Here is a 20,530-nt window from a genome sequence, read left to right on the forward strand (position 1 = left end):
CAGAGATCCATGATTTCTTTGTAGTCATCCCTTGGCATTTTAACATGCAGGTTTTCTTTGAGGAATGCAATCACTTCATTTTGTAGTTCTTGCACCAGGGGTATTTTCATTCGAATGTCATCCAGAGGTTTAAAATTTCCTTGATTAACTTTGGGCCAATATTGCTGAAATCTCTGGAAAAGAGGTATGTTGGGACCAGATGATGGTCCAAATAGTGATCCAAACACTCCTGCTACTATGATCTCATGAAAATGGTGTCTGCAAGCGAAATATAACAAATTTCTACCTATATGTTTCTCTAGAACTACACATGCACCATTTTTGGAGCCAGTGTTAGAGGCTGTAGTATCAAAACTCATTCCAATAACATCACCAATTATGTCCCAGAAATTAAGCAGATGAACAACTGCTTTTGCTTGGGCTTCTCCATTTCCAGCTGATAGTTTTGCTATTCAAGTATTTTGTCAACATTGTGACCTGTCACACCTACAGATAGCCGGTCAACAATTGCTTTAGGGGCTGCAGAATTTGTACGATCTATCATCAGTTTGCCATCCCAGTGGACGATTAATGGTGGTTTGTCCAAATCGCAGAATTCAGTTTGAACAGTGGCTTCAATATTTGATCATTTTCTACGGACTGTAGAACGTGACAATGATCCATCATCGAGGTTCTGTCCACCAGCCCTTGCAATTGCTGCTGCTAGTATAGTAAATTTTGTGTCAGATAGATTAATTCTGTCTAATGTTGATGAAACATCAGGCGAGTCAAGAATTGTATCTAAGATACATTGTCGTTTTGGAGTACTTGCTAAACTTGATTCAGCTGACCCTGAAGAACTTGCTTTACTGACTTGTTGTCTGTAATAAACAGGGATTTTTATCTCAAAATCTCTATCAACCATTTTGTCATTATCAACAGCATCGTTATCTTTGTCATCACTATAACTTTCGTCATGTAAAGGTTCAATAACAGGAACTATTGCACTCGCACCAGATTGTCTTTGCTCTTCTTTTAGCTTTCGTTCTCTCTCTGCTTGTTTCCTTGCTTCATTTCTTTCTTCTAATTTTGAAAGTTCTTTGTCCTCTCCAAACATCACCATTTTTCTCTGACATCTCTGATCCAATAAAAATTCTTTATCTTCTTCAATTCTGATCATGGTTTCAGCATCTTTGTGGGCAATGCCAAAAAGTAGGCCAATGGTGTCTGTAAATGATTTCTCTCTCGATTTCTGAGAATCTGACAATCTGGATTTATTTTTTTTTATTAATTTAAATTCCTGGACTAAAGTTTTGAACTTTAAGACTACATTCGGATGAAATGCTGTCGGAATACGGGCTTTATTCCAAATAATAATCAGTTCATCAACAATTGTTTTAAGACTTTCAGGCACTGACTTTTTGGTTGAATTAAGATGATAAAAAAATGTTTTTAAAACATCAGATGTTAAGGGAAGAACTTTATCTGGAAGATTTGGCTCTGGTTGTTCAATTAAAAAGATTTTGGTTTGAAGTCGTGTAGAGATAGCAACACGAGATGATGCTGCCATTTCAATGATAACTGAAATATTATGAGAAAATCAAAACTCAATACCATATTATACAAACTTATCATTCAGTTGTTGGTTTATGCAGCTGCAGCAATATATTATAATAATTATTACTAAAGAAATTAAATAAATATTTTCAAATTAGAAATTATTATTATCTGCACTTAATAACAAACAATACACTACCAGACTACCATGCTAGTTTTCTGTAATAGGTTACTAAGGTTAGGTACTATCAAAATATTAATACATTTGTTGCCAAACTGAAATTCCAAATAAAAATAATATTTATACTTGTAAACCTTTTTATTCTGTTTGAACAAATTCTAAATTGAGTTAAATAATAGTATTAAAATTATGAATATAAATTTTAACAAAATGATATAAACACAGTTGTTTTAAACACTAGCAGACATTTTTTAGTCTGGTGCCCTGATGACAGTTAATCTGCTGCACTTTAATTAATCTATATAGCACGCAATCAGACAATATTTCAGTGGAAAAAATCTAACTAACCAGGTTCTAGAAATTTTTGGAACTTTGGAACTTTTTACACGTTTTTGACGTTTTTCGTAAAACTTTATGGTCATTGAGCACCCCCTAAACATTATCTGATTGGAAAGATTTTTTCCACAGTCAATTACTATGTCAAATGGCACAAAATAAACAACTATGCATTCAAATCCGAGAAAAATTTTTTTTTCCTGTGTTCACATGAACAGCCCTAATATATATATATATATATATATATATATATATATATATGTATATATATATATATATATATATATATATATATATATATATATATATATATATATATATATATATATATATATATATATATATATAAAATAGTAGTTGTAATTTTATATGTGTATATAAAAAAGTAATATTAAAAATTAGGAACTAATAAGTTACCATTTGTTGAATCCCAAAAACATGTATAATGAAATTTTCCTTTCAAAAAAGACATTCCAATAATTGCATACATTGAAATAACAAAGCATGTAAAAATGCACACATGAAATAGTAACGCGAGTGATTTTATTATTGTGGCAAGCAAAACATGAAGACCTAAAGAAGAAAAAAATTCAAAGGGTTTAAATGTCTATATATTTGGTTCATGTTGAACTAAAAAAAAAAGATTTTACAATTTTTTCTATAATATATAAATTGTATTTAGAAAAATCAGAAACGGATCTCAAAATCATTCACCTCACTTCATGTTTTTCTAAAAAAAAATTAAAATACCATGAATTTTTTGAAATACAATTTTTAGGAGTGTCTCTAACATACAGGAATCGATTCTTTTACATACAGTAACCGATTCTCTTGCATACAGGGACTGATAGTCTTGCATACAGCAGACATCTCTTAGGAAAAGGTTTAGGAAAACATAATAAACAATATTTTTTGAAAATATTTATATCAAAATGATAATTTATTACAACAAAATTGCTAATTTCTTGGTCTTTAACTTTTTTGATTCATCAAGAATTAAACGGCTTTTTGTTACAAAAACAAAATTATTTTTAAGTTTTATGAGGTAGTTTTATATATAAGAGAAATTTTTTACAATCTAAACTTTTTTTTAAATAATTTTTTTCTAAATAATTTATTTATTTAATTGATAGTTCAAATAAAATACTCTAATTTGAATTTATCAGTTAACAGACTGTATTTATCTTTTTTTCAAACATAATTTAATGTTGAACTTTTTTTATTAAAATCATTACAAACAGGGATTAATATTTTAAATATGTAGGTCTAAGTATTCATTGGATAATAATCATATTGGACAAAATACATATTGAATACATATTGGATAAAAACAATGATTACTAATTTTTCATCAGTTTGTTACCATCTAGATTTAACTCTAGTAATTCATAAATTTTAAGTATTTGAACGTTTTTATTATTGTTGAACTTTAAAATATTTTTTGACTACATCGGTCCAAAAAATTTGTGGAGTAGTCCAAGATCATCTGTACATTTTTGTTCAAAATCTTCTGTTTTTTTTTTCTACTTAAACATGTCAAAAATATAAAACACAAATGGAAACTCAATGACCACAACAACATCCTTATAAAGATACAACTACATCTGAGAAATTTTTTTCAAGTTCAATAATATCTGGAATAATTTCCTCCCGATGTAATTGCATCTGAAAAAAGTTATATACATAACTACATCTGTTTAAAATAAAGCATTATTAATTGATTTTTTTCCATATGTAATTAGATCTGAAAAAATCCTGTAGTTATTCTTAATATAACTAAAAAGATGTAACTACATCTGTAGAATCCAGATGTAGTTATTAGTTATATAAATTGAAATTGAGATTTTTTTCCAAAAAATCTGAGATTTACCCCCGCTCTCCCCTAGGTAGGGGAGAGTAGTAAAAAAATTTAAATATCTAAAAAGAAAACTAATTAATTTGATGGGGAACTTTCCGAATTTACATAATTTGATAATTATAATTCCACCCTTTACAGGTATACGTACCGCAAAAACCACAATGTTGGCTTAAGTGACCTAGCATGTAGAAAAAGATTCAGGATTCAAAAAACTTGATATATTATGATAGCTAATATGTCAAGTTTTATGCCTATAAATTAAAGCAGCTTTAGTGGTTTTTTTATTTGTTAAATACTTTGGTATTTGCACTAGAATAAATATTTCAATTATAAAAGTGTGTAGTTTTTTTTGTTTTGTAGGAGCCTAGAAGCCATATCAGAGAATAAGTTAGCAAAATATAGTTTTTCTATTACCTATGGATTATAACTAGATACTGAAAAAAGTTTTTTGTTCTTAAGTAGTTATAAATCTTTATAACACCCTCATAAAGAAAGGAAGTATTATTGTTGTTTTTGGGGTACATTTTGTAGAATTCACTTTATAGACTATGTTTTGAAATAAAAAACAACAATAAATTACCATTGTATTTGATTTTTTTTAAAGAAAATAATATATATATTTCTTAAAAACAATATTTGAACACAGCAGTAATAACACAGACATCTAAAATGGCTGCAGACTTTATTAAATTACTTTAGATTATTTATTGTTGTTGCATTCGTTATAATGGTCATAAATCAGTCTTTTAGATGTGGAGAAGTGCTGGTTTGCTGGTAAAAGCATAACCGGTTTAACACCATCAACTCTGCAACTCACTTTGCTGCAAATTGAACGGAGAACATCAAGACAATTAGGACATTGCTTTAGGCCAAAAGCTTGACATTTCTTTTGTTGCAAAAACATTCAACTTTACATTTAATAAATTTTTCTTTAGTTTCTTCTTTCTTTCTTTTGGCTTCCTTCTTATGCTATATCTATGTTATTTTTTTCTAACTCTATTTGATTAAAAAAATTATTGTTAAACATTTTAAAGTACATTAGTCACTTACAGAACATATCTAAATACTAAAAAACAACTTTCAAGTAAAAATTTAGATTTTGCTCTAGGTTCAAACACAAAGTAAGTTTTAATAAATTCTTGCAATTATTATGTTCTAAAAATGTTATTGATTTCTAATACGTAAAAAACACAATGCAAACTTTGTTTAAAACACTGCAATGACATCTTTAGAATCAAGAGGTTACATAGAATCAAATATAATCATAGTAAAAAGCGAGAACACATGTATAGCTTATAAAATGTTATTTTAAAAACAACAATGTTGTTTTTAGTTATGCCATCTTGTGGTTTTTGTGGTGCATCGGGTATTTTCTCCAAGATTAAGTTAGCAGTAACTGGTTTTATTTAAAGCAGATCAAATAATATTAGGACACGCCAAATTTCAGCTTCATAGGTTCACTAGCTGCAGAGATACAATCGATAAATTAAATGCAGTTTTTGGGTACATATACAAAAAACAACAAAAGTTCAGTTAACAATAACAACAAAACTATTTCTTAAAAACTAATCAAACTAGCTGGGAAGAACTGATTTTAAGCAACTCTAAACACATTCAAAACAGTTTTTCTCAAACGCAAATAATAATAAAGTTATTGAAATGTGCTTTTTATAGTGTTTTTACGGTACGTATACCTGTAGTCAAAACACAAGATTTTTTGTGTTATTATATTTAGTTAACACAAATACAAAATTTCTAAAATAAAAACAATGAATGTCATATATTCCAACATCCAACAATTAGAGACTGAAAATCACTGGCTGAATCAAGGTACACGTAGCATTAGCAGTATATATGTGATCTACCAATACCTTTTGAATGGTGCTAAGGCTGAGTATCTGAAGAAATTTTTCAACTCAAAAACATTTTTTTGCAAAAAATCACTTGGCTTATTGTTTGCCAAAGGTTTAAATTCCAACATTTGTGCGTAATAATGTAGTTTACTTATTTGAATCAATACTACTACTTTTAGATTATTTTCTTCTAGCTTCTCGGTAAGTTCTTCATGATCCAGAAAACCCAGAAAATCAAAAACTAGATGACTGTAGGCACCATGTTCAGTAAACCATGACTCAAATATAAAAGCATTATGAATGCCTATTTCAAATAGGAAATAGGTGAGGAAAGGTTTGACTATACCACATACTTGATTTCTTTCTATTAACAACTTGCAACTTCATTATCGTAATTAAATAGTGAAATTAGTGCTAACTATACCTTTGCTGCAACCTTTATTTTATATAAGTAGTCTCCTTGGAAAATTGGCTACAGTCGACTCATGTGGTAGCTGTGGTGTTTGGTGATGATATAAAGATATTTAAGCAAACCAACTTTAGTATAATAGTTATATTTAAATTAATAATGGGGCATTACTTTACTAAAAAATAAAACAGCAAAATCCTATTGTTTTTGTCTAAAGTAATCATGGATACAAGAAAGTTTTAATATACTCATCGCAAAATATACTGCTGTAAATGCTTTGATATCATTAAATATAACATCAACTTATTTCATTCTATGCTTTGTTGACAATTATATTTTTTGTTTTATTGAAGCACCTTCTTGAATGATTGTTATTTTTTTCACTGACAAGTTTTTGTAGTAACACATCGAAAAACAATTTAAAGAAATGGTTTGATTTAAGAATATTGGTCCTAGTATTGTTATAAATGGAACAATAGCCCTATTAAGCTCTATTTTTTTTTTTTTTTTTTTTCTTTCTATTTTTTTTTTCCTGATAAATATTTACTGTCATACTCGGAACTAACGTAATCTTCAGACCATGAAATTATTTCTAATGAAGATGACCAACTTGCTGATAATGTTAGGTATGCGGAAATCGCGTTTTACGGAACTGATAATGTGCTAAAATTTTGTGGAACGATTTTTGAAGATTGATTTTAGAGATAGAGGTTGTACCAAATTTCGTTGACTTATTTTTTAGAATTTCATATAAACATAGATACTTTTTCAAAAATAGAATGATTTAACTTGGATAATATGTGTCTTCTGATTACAAAGACGAATTTTATATGTGGGTTTATTGATATTCAAAACTGTTATTTACTTTCTCTGTCGAGCTAATATTGAAGATAAAGCCTGACAAACTCTATTTTTTTCAGACACTCGAGTATGCTCATTTTTTATATTCCTGCCAAATTTTATTGCCAAATTCAGAGGCGGTGATATCCTATTTGGGCGCACAATTTTGGTACCTAATTTCCTTTTTTCTATAATCTTGTGCAGACTTATGTTGATTTATTTTTCGGAATTTCATACCAACATAGATATTTTTAAAAACTTGAATGAATAAACTTTAATAATATGTGTTTTTTGAATAAAATAATGAACTTTATAAGTAGATATGTTGATATTCAAAAGTTTTGGCAAAACGGTTTTTTACTTTCTGCATCAAGGAATTATTGAAGATAAAGCCTGACAAACTCTCAATTTTTCTGACACTCGATTTAGCACATTTTTTATGTTCCTGCTAAATTTCGTTGCCAGATTCAGAGGCATTGATACCCTATTTAGGTGCACAATTTTGGTACCTAATGTCCTTTTTATTTAATCATTTGCGGGGGGGGGGGGGGGGGGGGGGGGTTACGAGATATATTTCTTTGCAGGTTAAATTTTATTATTATTGATAATCACATTGTTATATTTTAAGAACAATAACAATAAATTAATATTAAATAACAATAATATAAACCTTTTTAACTTAAAAAGGTTTATATTATTGTTTGTTTATATTATTACTGTCATAATTAATAATTTTATAATGTTGCTTTATTTAGATAAAATGAGTGAAAAGTTAAATTGTAAGAATTTTAATAATTTCATTTTGAAATTTATTTGTTGATTTTTGAATGGAAACAGTAAAACTAATAGTAATACTATTATTATTAGTAATAATATTACTATTAGTGTAAAATTATTAAGGTGTAAGACCCCTCAAAAAAATATTTATTGAAAAAATCTCTTTAATAAAAAACCAAGTATATTCTGAGAAACAACTATATAACAGGATTTTAAATAATCCAAATCAAATTTATTAGTTGCCATGGTTACGAAATAAAATGGCAATTAATAAAATTAATTTAAAACACCCAAAAATGTTTAGGCCACCCCAGCCATTCTATCTCAGTAACCGAAAGCATATAGAATATGACTTTTTGGCATATGATTAACAACATAGTAATCTACAAACTGAACCAAAATTGTTCTAAAAACCAAAGTATTTAAGCTATGCTGAGTTTTTCAAAACGGCGTATTTAAAAAAATGCATTCTTGTGAACTAAATCTTCTATAAATCAAAAACTCCGAACAGTATTGTAAAATTTTTAGTTCCAATTATAAAACTAGAAGCAATAAACATTTGGTGAAAATTTCATGCAAATCTGACATACGGTTAATGAGATAAGATGGCCAGGAGGTTAGAAATTGATAACTTAAGAAAACAGCATTTAAATATTACATTAACAACTTTACCAAATAAAAATGTCAAATACTCAATTTAAAATCTGTTGTTCATAAGAACACGAACCAGAATCATATAGATAACCTTCTTGGTCATTCTCTGTGTCATCTTTTTTTTTTGCATCCACGAATAACTTGTTTTCGCTTTTAAAATGTTGGTCGATTTTAATACTCTATGAAAATTAAACGCTTTTTGTTTATGGTTGAACAGCCTTGAAGAGTATATATACCAGGAATAAAGAGTAAGCTTTTACAATCGCCATCACCATAATAGTTAACATACCTTAGTTTACTTTGTGAAATAGAACGACCAAATATTCTTTGTGCACCAATTACTTCCATGCCAGAAGCAGAGCCACTTATAATTTTATTTACAAACATGTGATAACTTTCAAGCTTCAAATCCAAAAGGATTATTTTCTTTAAGTTTTAATTTTAGACTACGTGCTTTGCATGACCGACTCATTTGCTCGTAATCAAGAATTTTACCTGTGGCCATTGATATTGCTGTAATAACTCCATTTAATGACGAAAACCCACTATGTTGCCAGCTACCATCAGCTGATAATGCAGTGTCAACAATATTTGAAGAAGATTGACAAATTTCTTTAACAGCATCAATTATTGTTTCTTTTGCAACAATTTTAGCACAATCAGAGACAGATTTATTTATTTTGTTGTAATCATTTTTAATCATAGGTTTAGGAATGTTCATTAAAGATGTAATCTTTTCTAATCCTGAAATAACTTGACCACATGACGCATTGAATAAACTATTCTATTATTTACATTCAAAATTTTTTCCAAGAATATTTCTTTGAAGTACAAAATTCATTTTTTTCATTGCAGTTAGAGCAGCAAATATTAAACATTGAGTTGAGTCCTTTTTTTGAGGAAACATTCTGAAAGATTGAATTCTGATTGTCTACAACATAGTTGATTAATTACACCAGACAAAATTTCAATACCAACAGTTCAATAACCAATAGTTTTATTTTTATTATGCTGAGTTGTCTCAATTTTTATTGAAGGTATCGATAAATTTAAAGAAGTTTTACAAGAAATATGGTCATTTTTATAACTAATAACAAGAGCAACTGATAGAGATGAATCGATTGGCAAAGTTTTAGTGTATCTATTTAAATGAAATTTTCTGTATTTTTTAATTCGAGTACTTTGTTTGACTCTACATGATTTACCCATTGTTAAAAAAGTTTATTAAATGACAAAAAAAAATAAAAAAATAAATAGCTTGCAATTCTGATTAAAAACCTGTTGCTATGTGTGTTGCTAGGCAGATCAAATTTACCCAGTTGAAGGAATAGATTTATATCTCAAGAATTAAATCTTACTTGAAGAAATGGTTTTCAAATTCGAGTTCAGCGATAAATTTTGTGTCAGAATTACACAAAAAATATTTTTTGATTCTTTAATGATTTTTGAGGGGTCTTACACCTTAATAGGGTGTTTTTAATAATACGGTGCTTCCCCCAACCCCACATACACCCTGACTCAAAAATCAACCTCTCGTATTTGTTCTAGAAGGAAATAAAAACAACTACTTGCATATAAAAACTAGCAATAAAAAAAAAAAAATACTTTTAAAGATGAATTATTGATAATATGACAGTGAAGGTGGAGGTTGGGTGGCCCCTCTAGCCTACCAGATACACCCTAAGGGTGTATGACAGTGTAATGTGTAGGCTGTTCTTATATCTATCTATTGAAACTAAGTTTTAGGCATATATATATGAGTTGGCAAAGTTATAACAATTTTAGTTAAAAAAAACTTTATTTTGACCACAATTTTATCAACAAATCCATATATCTAAAAATCGGTACTTAAAACGTCATAACTTTTTGTGGAATCGTTTGATTTTAATAATTTTTTCACTTTTAAAATATTCAATAGAAGCTCCTTCTAATAATATATAACAACCTAGAATTTATTCAATAAAAAAATTTCATGTAGCATACCTAATAATGTAGGCAATAAAAAATAAAAATTTTAGTCTCTTGGTTGACATTTAGTTGTCATTATACTATGGAGATTCACAGGACAAATCACTAAATTCAGTTCATCAATGATTTGAAAAGCTTTGTTTGAATCATATATTTCCTAAAGCTCTAATTCTGCAATAACAAATGTTTTCGCAGAAATTTAGACACTAGATAATCGGTCTCGAGTCTCGATTTCTCGTCTGGTATCGGTGCGATACCATACAGTATCGGTATCGAAATCACGCGACACTGGTATCGAAAGTATCGTTAATGTTGGTACTGTTTGGTATTGTTTGTTCTCGATGCAATACTTTACAGTATCGACTTCGAGATCACGCATACCGGTGTCGAAAGTATCGGTTATGCTGGTATCGTTTGGTATCGCTGCAACACCATACAGTATCGATATCGAGATCACGCGATACTGGTATCGAAAGTATCGGTTATGTTGGTATCGTTTGGTCTCGGTGCGATACCTTGCGGTATCGATATCAATATTATTATCAAAAGTTATCGGTTATATTGGTATTGTTAGTATTCGGGGTAACTATCCCCTTCCCCTACCTAAGAAACGTCAAACTTCAAAATATAATTGATAAAATTAAAAAAATAAGAAAAAATAAAAGAATTTACATAACCATTCAATATATTTACTATTACTAACTATCTTATAACCTTTCTAAAATCATTCTAAATATCAAATGAAACAGTTGTTTTATTTGAAAAAACGCGAACCATATTTTTTATTTATTTTTTTGGTCCGACACCCCCTTAGAACAATGACCTGGATCAGACCCTGCAATGTGTAATTTTCCATGTCGTTATTCAAACTCTATCGAATTTTTATTCCATTCAAGCGAAAATTTTCTGTGCGGATATAATCTCCGAGAGAATAGTTTTGCAATCATTAAAGAATGTTTTTCATATAATTCTCCAAAGAAAATTGCTTGTCATTCAATGTTAATGATTATTCTAAACGAGTATTATAAATGGTTGTTCAAAGGGAATTAGTTTTGTAACTATCATTAATTAGAGTTTTTCATTTAATTCTCCAAAGGGAATTGCTTGTGATGCAATCGTTAATAATTATTCTAAACGCTTATTAGAAATGATTGTTCAAAGGGAATTGATTTCGTAACAGTCACTACAGTTACTTTAATTTAATTAATTGTGTAATATTGCATTCATATTTTAATTTCTCTTCTGGTATAGTTACTTTAATCAAATCTCTCGTGGTATCGTAACTCTCGCTTGGTTCTGTGTTCAACATTCAACAACTAAACTTTGGTTTTAAACAATTAAACATAAGTATACTTTAGTTATTAAAGAAAACTAATCTTCACTCGTTATGCCTTTTACAACATCTTTAATCTGGGATTATTTCAAGAAAAATATAGGTAAGCACTACTTACTAAGTATTTTTCATACTTTATCTCAAAAGGTAATTGCCGGCAATTTCGGGAAATAATTCTAAAATTAATTACCAGCAGAATTATTGTTAGATATAATAACTTAACTTGCGTTCTTGTAAGTTTGTGTGGCCAAGCGGAAGTCTTTCATGAGAATTTAAGATTTTTTAATTTTTTTTTAACTAAAAATGCAGGTTTTTTTACTTTTTCACGTTATAACTATTATTGTTTATTAACTATTAAGATTTTAAAAAAAAATTATTTAATTGGTGGAGCAATAATTCATAAATCGCAAAGCACAGTGTGCTAAATTGATGGCCAGGTTGTATGCCGGCCCACTCTGAATTTGTTTTTGTTTCATATAAAGATACCTAGTAACTAATTGTAAAAAAAAAAAAATTAAGTTCACACCTATCAAAGGGTCTTTTTCTGGTAATAATATTTTTGAAATTATTTAAATCTTTTGACATTTTTTAGAGGTAAAATTTACAGTAAATGCCCCCAAAACTTAATTTTGCCTCAGGCCCCAAGTGAGTTCAAAGCGTCCCGGCTCTGTTGTTTTTAATAAGAATAAAATAAAATAATAATAAAGAAGTAAAATCATTTTATTTGTTATTAAACTGTATTTTACATTTTCAGGAGAATCTGCTCTGTGTAAGACTTGTGGAAATAAGCTTGCAACAAAGCAAGCAAATACTACTGGCTTGCGAAAGCATATTCAAACACAACATGGGAAGTTATTCATCGAACTTCAAAAAAAAGAAGACGAGCGGAGATCACAAGTAGATGAAGAACTAAACGTAATCGAGGCAGGTGCTTCTGGATCCGCAAAAGATGTAGCCTTCAAAACTCTTACTCTCCCGATGAAAACGATTACAAAAAAATGGCCACTTCAAGATCGGCGTCAATTAGTAGTTGATCATGACATCATTACTTTGATTGCTACTGAGTGCTTGCCGTTCAGTTTTGCTGATTCTGAAAATTTAAGAGGTTTATGAACAAAATATTACCAAATGCCACAATAAAACATTCAACGACTTTCTCAAAGAATAAACTCCCTCAGCTTTACCATACACTGAAGGTAGTAATGCATGAAGTTATGGAAAAAGAGCTCATAGATCTTAATCAGGTTGCCATAACCACCGACCACTGGACATCAAGGGCAAATGATTCATACATGTCCGTGACATTACATTATATCTCGCCAGACTTTGCCCTAAAGAAATTTACATTAGAAGTGTGCCTATTCAAAGAGCGACACACTGGTATCAACATTGCAAAAGCACTTGATAACACAATCTCATACACTGAACCATTAAAAAAAGTACCCAATAAACTGTGTGTTGTTGATCAGGCATCAAATATGGCATGTGCTCTAAACAGCAGTGTGTTTTTAATAGGAAGGTTCTGTTACATGCAGTGATCGCAGTGTCTTTAAGAAGAAGGTTCTTTTACATGCAGTAATCACAAACTCAACACTGCACTTCAAAGAACAGTTGAGGGTACCCCGGAAATGAAAGATGTTTTTCTTAAAGCCAGCTCACTTACTACCAGACTTCATAAATCTACAGCCTTCAGTGCTTCGTTGAAAGGTGCTTGTTCTAGGTTAGATGTGAGTTATCTCAAAATATCCTCCACAGTAACCACGAGATGGAACAGCCATTACGATACGTCATGCTTCGACTGAAGGTTCCACTCATATACTTACGCGATACAGAAGGTGATGATTGGAAAAAAACCGTACCTACAGATGAACAGCTCTTACTTTTTGAAGCTATTATTCCAGTGCTTAAATCTGTCAAAGAATTATCAGTTTTTTTATCTTCTGACACAGAGATCCGAATTGACGTGTCACTGTGGAAAGTATCAGCACTCATCAACTTCATCGAGAAAGAAAAAAATAATTATGTTACTCATGGAAACAACAAATTAGTAGAAAAATTTTTGGAGGATTTATTATCAGAACTAAATAAGAGATTCCCAGACAAAGGTCGTAAATTACCCGCATTTGCACTAGGACATTACCTTCATCCATTTTTTCGTGGACATCTTCTTGATGTTGACGATAAAAATATTCAAAAACTTTGGTTGTGGGGTGGTTGAAAACCATCCCACAACCAAAGAATACTTTGAGAATTCTTCATTGTTTGTCTCAAGCTCCAGTAATAACAACGATAGTAACGATTCCGTTTCTGATAATGCACAAGGTTGGGAGAAAAATGAGTACAATATTATTTTAGCAAGTATAAGGAAGATACTAATTCACATTATATACTCAAAAACCCTCCTATTAAACTTGAAATGGAAAAATACCAAAAAACAATAAGATCCAAAAATGCAGAAAAAACTGACACCTTAGCATGGTGGAAGCAGCATGCAGCGGAACTTCCTATTCTTTCGGGTGTTGCAAGATCTCCACGGTTGGCAACTCCACCAACCTCTGCATCATCTGAAAGAGCATTTTCTGCTTCTGGTTTTGTCATCACTGATCGTAGATACAATCTCGATATTGACAAGGCAGATAAGCTTGTATTTATAATGTAGAACTATTCCGCTCTTGAAAGTTACATTAAAAAATGACCAATCGAACAAGAAAATGAAAGTGATATAGGACATGAATCAAACTTATCTTTGCTTTATTCTTTATCAATATTATATATTGGCAAAGATAATAGCCTAAGTATTGTAGATTATTAAAAAACAATAACTAAATCTCTAAAAAGCAATTGTACTTGTATTTTGTTAATAAAAAATTCAATAAGTTACATTTTAATTTTTTGTTTTATTGAGAGTCTCAATTCGAGACCATGCGATACTTTACGATTCTTTTTTTTATCGGTATCGTTTGATATCGAAGCGATACTGATAGTATCGACATTGGAACATAAGCGATACCACACGATACGAGACCTTCTTTCTCGGTATCGAGTGGTATCGAACCGATACTGATTGTATCGACATTAGTATATGAGCGATACCACGCGATACGAGACCATTCTTCTCTGTATCGACTTATACGATACCGATTATCTAGTGTCTACAGAAATTAAGAGGAAATTATTCGAATTCTTATATTTGCATAATTAGCATGATTTTCAGTGATGTCATAGAGCCGGTGACGCTAAATGAAGTAACTCCTCGAAAAGTTAACTACCCGGTTTTATTTTTCGAAATTCTATTTTGAAATAAATTGACCCCGAGAGTTTAATTGTTTTAAAATAAAGGGGGTCTGCAAATGGCGTATATGAGATGGGAGGGCAGTGGGTCAATTATAAACGAAAGGAGACACTAAATTTAAAAAAATTTCATAAAATGTTAGATAAATAGGCTAAAAGCATAGGTAATTTTAGGGAGGTGGAGGGTACTTGAAAAAGCGCATTGCAAACTGCGGGGGGGGGGGGGGGGGGATGAATAGGTAGACGAAAAAAAAGCGTACGCACTTTATGGACGACCCCATGGGCGAAATGGATTAACCGGGGGCTTAAATATTTCTAACCCCCATCCTACTAAATTAACTCCTTTTAATACGCGTTTTAAATTATATAGCTTATAATAAATTCTACAAAATTGCGTATTTTTATATTAATGTACTTTTTAATGCTTTTTAAGTTTATTTTAATGAATTTTTTGAATATATATCTTCGGTTAGCGTTGAATAAAATTATTTTGTAACTGTTCATTTTTGACAAGTTTGTATATTGTTGTGAAATCAAAAAAAAGGGATCAAAAAATAATAATATTGCACGAACTTCAGTAAACTTTTCTCTTTTGCTAATAATAATGTTTGAGATTATAGAGTTTACATAGCTTACTAGTTAGCAATCTAAATTATATATATATATATATATATATATATATATATATATATATACATATATATATATATATATATATATATATATATATATATATATATATATATATATATATATATATATATATATATATATATATATATATATACATATATATATAGATATATATATAAGCAACGATTTCTCAAAAATTGAGGCATGACAGTAGAAGTTATTTTTGACAAAGCTAGAACTTACGAATCTGCTCAAAAGTATTCTGAAGATTATCTATCTTCAGTTTACCAAAAACGTACTTTTACAGCATCTGTTTCTAATGAGAAAACAGAAATTCTCACCACATCTGCTGCCATTCCTAACAGTAACAACACCTTTAAAAAAAAAGGTTTGCTTCTTTTATGGAAATATTGTGCATCCTAGATATAAATGTCCAGCTTGTTGTGTTCTAATTATGAAAATGAACCATTAGAAACCCATGCATCTGATACAGGACTTCTTAATCAAAATGACAGACCAGTTGCTTTTTTTTGCAATTGTAATATCAATCCGAGCTAAAAAATCCCCCTATTGAAAAAGAGGCATGTGCTGTTATAGAATCTGTTCGCATTAATGCCATCTACTAACTGGAAAGCATTTCAAGCTTTTAACTGATCAACAATCTGTATTGTTTATGTTTAATAAGAATAATAAAATATAACAATGGTGTCTTAAGCTTTCTTGTTACAGCTTTGGCATCATTTACCAAAAAGAAATAGACAATACTGCACCTGGTACTTTTAGTTGTATGTACTCTTCGGCAATGAGCTTGTGTACTCTATTGTTTTTACACAATTTGTTATGCTGCCCTGGTGTTACCAGAATGATTGCTTCTCGCAACTTACGATTCTCAGTAAATTTTGTGAAATCTTTTATAAACTACTGTCAAATCTACTGAACACCTGTTACAAGAACCAGATGAGACTGCACACCAGTTTCAAACTTGAAGACTCATCTACAGTTAACTTGGAAACACCGAATCTAAGCTCATCGGAACAATCTACTACATACTTGTTACAAAATCTACTGCACACCAGGTACAAACTTAAGACTCACCTACAGTTAACTTGGAAATAGCGAATCTAAGCTCATTGGAACAATCTACTGTACACCTGTTAAAAGAACGAGATGAGACTGCACACCAGTTACAAAAACAAGATGAGACTGTGTCATTGGATCTTCTATGACATCCAGTGAGTCTCAACCTGCCATGTCCAATAAGGTTGAAAATGATATTTTACCAAGACGATCAACTTGAAAGTGCGTATTTCCAAATTAATATTTCTTCTTATTGTTTTATTTAATTAAAAGTTAAAAATTAATAATTCACTTAAGCTAAAACAATCTTTTGAATAATTTTATGCAGAATAATAAATACTTAATTTAATTTAAGTAGCCAGTTTATGTTGATAAAATATTTGGTTTGAAATATTAAACTGAAAACAACAGGTTTAATGCAATGTTTATTTGTGTCCTGTAAGTAACACAACATATAATCAACTATAATTCCTAAACTTATAACAATTGAACAAAAATTTCAATATACAGGAAAACAAATGACATGATTCATATATAAACATCTAATCAATATATAAACATCTTATCTGTTAAAACAAAAAATGTATATCTAAAAATGTGACTTTACAAAAATCAAAATGTCCCGTAAGTAACAGCGGAATTGCCCACTAACCTAATTTATATATATACAGCACTGTGAATATGTTTAAGATCACTTACATTTTTTCAAAAAATTCCGGAGAATTCTTCTCTTATATTTAAGTTTGTAGTTCTATATTATAAACTTATTAAAACACATGTAATTAACACAAAATATGTACCAATTACAAACTTTTTAATGTCAAACAATGTACAAAACTCCTAATATCTGCTATGTCCTCCTTTTGCCTTAATTACAGCCGATATACGCCGAGGAATAGATTCATACAATTTCGCTATAAAATCCTGGGCCTATGTTGTGCCTTTCTTTTTGAAGTACTTCAAAACATTCTTCAGCATTTCGGGGAGCACGTTCGACCTTCTTTCTATCCAGGTAATCCCAAATATGCTCAATTATATTTTTATCTGAACTCTGGGAGGCCAGGTCATTAAATCCAGTACTCCTTCCTCTGCCATTTCATTTAAATAATTTTTTGTCACTTGGGAACAGTATTTTGGGTCATTGCGCTGCTGCAGAATAAAATTATGACATTAGTTTCATTCCGGATGATAAAGCATGGTGCCTTAGGATATCCTCATAACGTTCCCCGGTGAGTCGCCCGTCTACTTTGATTAAATCACCTACTCCAGATGAAGATAAACAGCTCCAAACTTGTATAGAGCCTCATCCGTGTTTAATAGTAGGGTTTAAACACTCGGGCTGATAGGTTTTTCCAAATCTTCTTCGAACATATAGACGTTTTTTTGTTCTAAAAATTTCGAATTTGGACTCATCGGTTTACAGAACACGATTAAACATTTCCTGGGCCCAATCTTTGTGTTGTTTTGCATATTTAAGTCGTCTTTCTTTATTGCCACGCCGTTATAATGGTTTTCGAATGGCAACACACCCTCTTAATCCCGATTTGAGTAGGTGTCGTCGAATACAAGAAGAGCTGACATTTTTCCCAGTTGCTGTGTTAATGTCCTTTGTCAACTCGGTTGATGTTTTTTTCCTATTTCTTAAAGAAAGGGTTTTTAAATATTTATATTCATCTTTTGTTAGCTTAGGAGGTCTACCACTTTTTTTTCTATCTTCAAGAGAGCCAGTTTCTCTAAATTTTTTAATGATTTCTGCAACAGCAGTCTTCGAATATCCTGTTTTGGACAAAGTTTTGCGCTGCGAATAACCTTCTTCATGAAGCACAATTACTTTTTGTCTCTCTATTAAAGATATTTTACCCATTTAATTAATCTAAAAATGCAAACTAAACATTTAAAAATAAAAACAAACATTTAATATATCTAAAAAATTGTAAATACGTCTAATTATGCAAGTGATCTAAAACATATTTACAGTACTGTATACATATATATATATATATATATATATATATATATATATATATATATATATATATATATATATATATATATATATATATATATATATTTATAAATAGTATGCGACAAAATTATTCATACCCTAAGCATATTACTAAACTTTGTTTTCATACTCTAACGTGTTTATTTTTTATTGCTATGAAATAATAAGTATGTGTAAACATGATAACTAAGAATAATTCTGTGGTGATAATTAAGATGCTAACTTATTATTTTTGGTTATGTTTAGTATATAACATAAATAGTGCAATTTTAAATACAACATAAGTATTCATACCTATTGAATTATTTAGTGCTGTAAGTTTATTTTTTGATTGTTTTTGCTGGTAAGTTATTTAATTTTGTTTGTCTGAACTACAGACGTAAAATTTTTAATATTTAAATAACTTTTTCTTCTGTTTTATGTTGAAAGTTTTCCAAAATGCTTAAGACCAACGAAATTAGTGTTGACGTACGGCAAATGATTGTTGATGATCATGAAAGAGGCTTCAGGTAGAGAAAAAATGCTGAAAAATATAATAAAAGCACGGTACAATCAATAATACAAAAATATAAATGGACTGAAAGTGTGCCAAATAAAGCACATTCAAGCCGTCCACCAAAAACAACATCTCGGGAAGATAGGCTCATTGTAAGAGAAGTAAAGCGAGAGCCTGTTAATTCTGCCAGAGCTATTAAAGAGAAACTAAACGTGAACGTTTTAAACGAACAATACAACGTAGACTTAGGGGTTTTATGGATCCTGCATTACAAAAAAACCCTTTAGTTCGAGAAAAACTAAAACTAAACAACTTACCTTTGCAAAAAAGTACTTTTCAAAGACATTAGGTTTCTAGAAATTAGTTTTATGGTCTGATGAAAGTTAATTCGAACTAAAGAATTCCAAAAAAAGAACCAAATGTACGGAAAAGAAAAACCCTTAGACTATAAAAGCAATCATCAAACACGGAGGTGGTAATGTACTTGTTTGGGGCTGTTTTAGTTGGTAACTTAGTTCAAATTGAAGAAAAATTAACAGGAACTGGATATGTAAATATTTTGCGAAACAAACTTATGCCCTCCGTCAATAAATTAGGATTAACGGATCAATTTGTCTTCCAACAAGACAATGATCCAAAACATACCAGTAAAATTGCCAAAGTATATTTCGAAAAAAATGAAATAGAATTGTTGGATTGGCCTGCGCAAAGTCCAGATATCAATCCAATTGAAAATTTGTGGTATTATTTGGATAGCAAAGTCAAAAGGGATGAGCACAGTATCAACAAACAAAACTTCTTTTTGGCGATGGAGGCAGCTTGGCATAATATTCCTCCAAACTATTTACAAAACTTAGTTGATAGTACTCCTTGTCGCTTGCAAGCAGTTATCGATGCCCACGGACTTTACACTAAATAATTATTAACAAATAAAACAAAAAACTCGAATATACTAAATAAAACTTTGAGAGGTATGAATACTTTTGACGCTTCCTAATATCTCAATTTTTAAATAATTTTTTAAAAACAAGATTTAATTTTTCAAATATTATAGTTAATATTGTTAATAGTTGCTACAACAAACATTTTTTAAATTTCAATTAAAATTATTTTAATTAATTTGGTTTTTGTTTTATTGCTACAACATATTTTATGATAGGGCGTGAATAATTTTATACGCATACTGTGTATATATATATATATATATATATATATATATATATATATATATATATATATATATATATATATATATATATATATATATATATATATATATATAT

The 20,530-nt window shown here is 29.8% G+C and overlaps 1 protein-coding gene across 8 annotated transcripts in view; it reads right to left on the minus strand.

Annotated features, from left to right (window-relative positions):
* Nucleotides 1–20,530, minus strand: part of LOC101237519 (voltage-dependent L-type calcium channel subunit alpha-1D) — a 194,449-nt gene that overhangs the window by 145,218 nt on the left and 28,701 nt on the right. For 6 of the 8 annotated variants that reach the window (XR_010639593.1, XM_065801179.1, XM_065801180.1 and 3 more), the window contains exon 4: nt 2,471–2,626. Coding sequence is in view for 7 of the 8 variants with exons in the window: in XM_065801179.1 (XP_065657251.1) it covers nt 2,471–2,626 (156 nt within the window). In the remaining variant the exon portion in view is untranslated. Of the gene's footprint in view, nt 1–2,470; nt 2,627–4,605; nt 6,813–20,530 lie in introns of those variants that run through there. The other 2 variants (XM_065801184.1, XM_065801183.1) reach the window with 1 other exon arrangement.

Source organism: Hydra vulgaris, chromosome 07 (assembly GCF_038396675.1).
Source record: "Hydra vulgaris chromosome 07, alternate assembly HydraT2T_AEP".
Taxonomy (NCBI): domain Eukaryota; kingdom Metazoa; phylum Cnidaria; class Hydrozoa; order Anthoathecata; family Hydridae; genus Hydra; species Hydra vulgaris.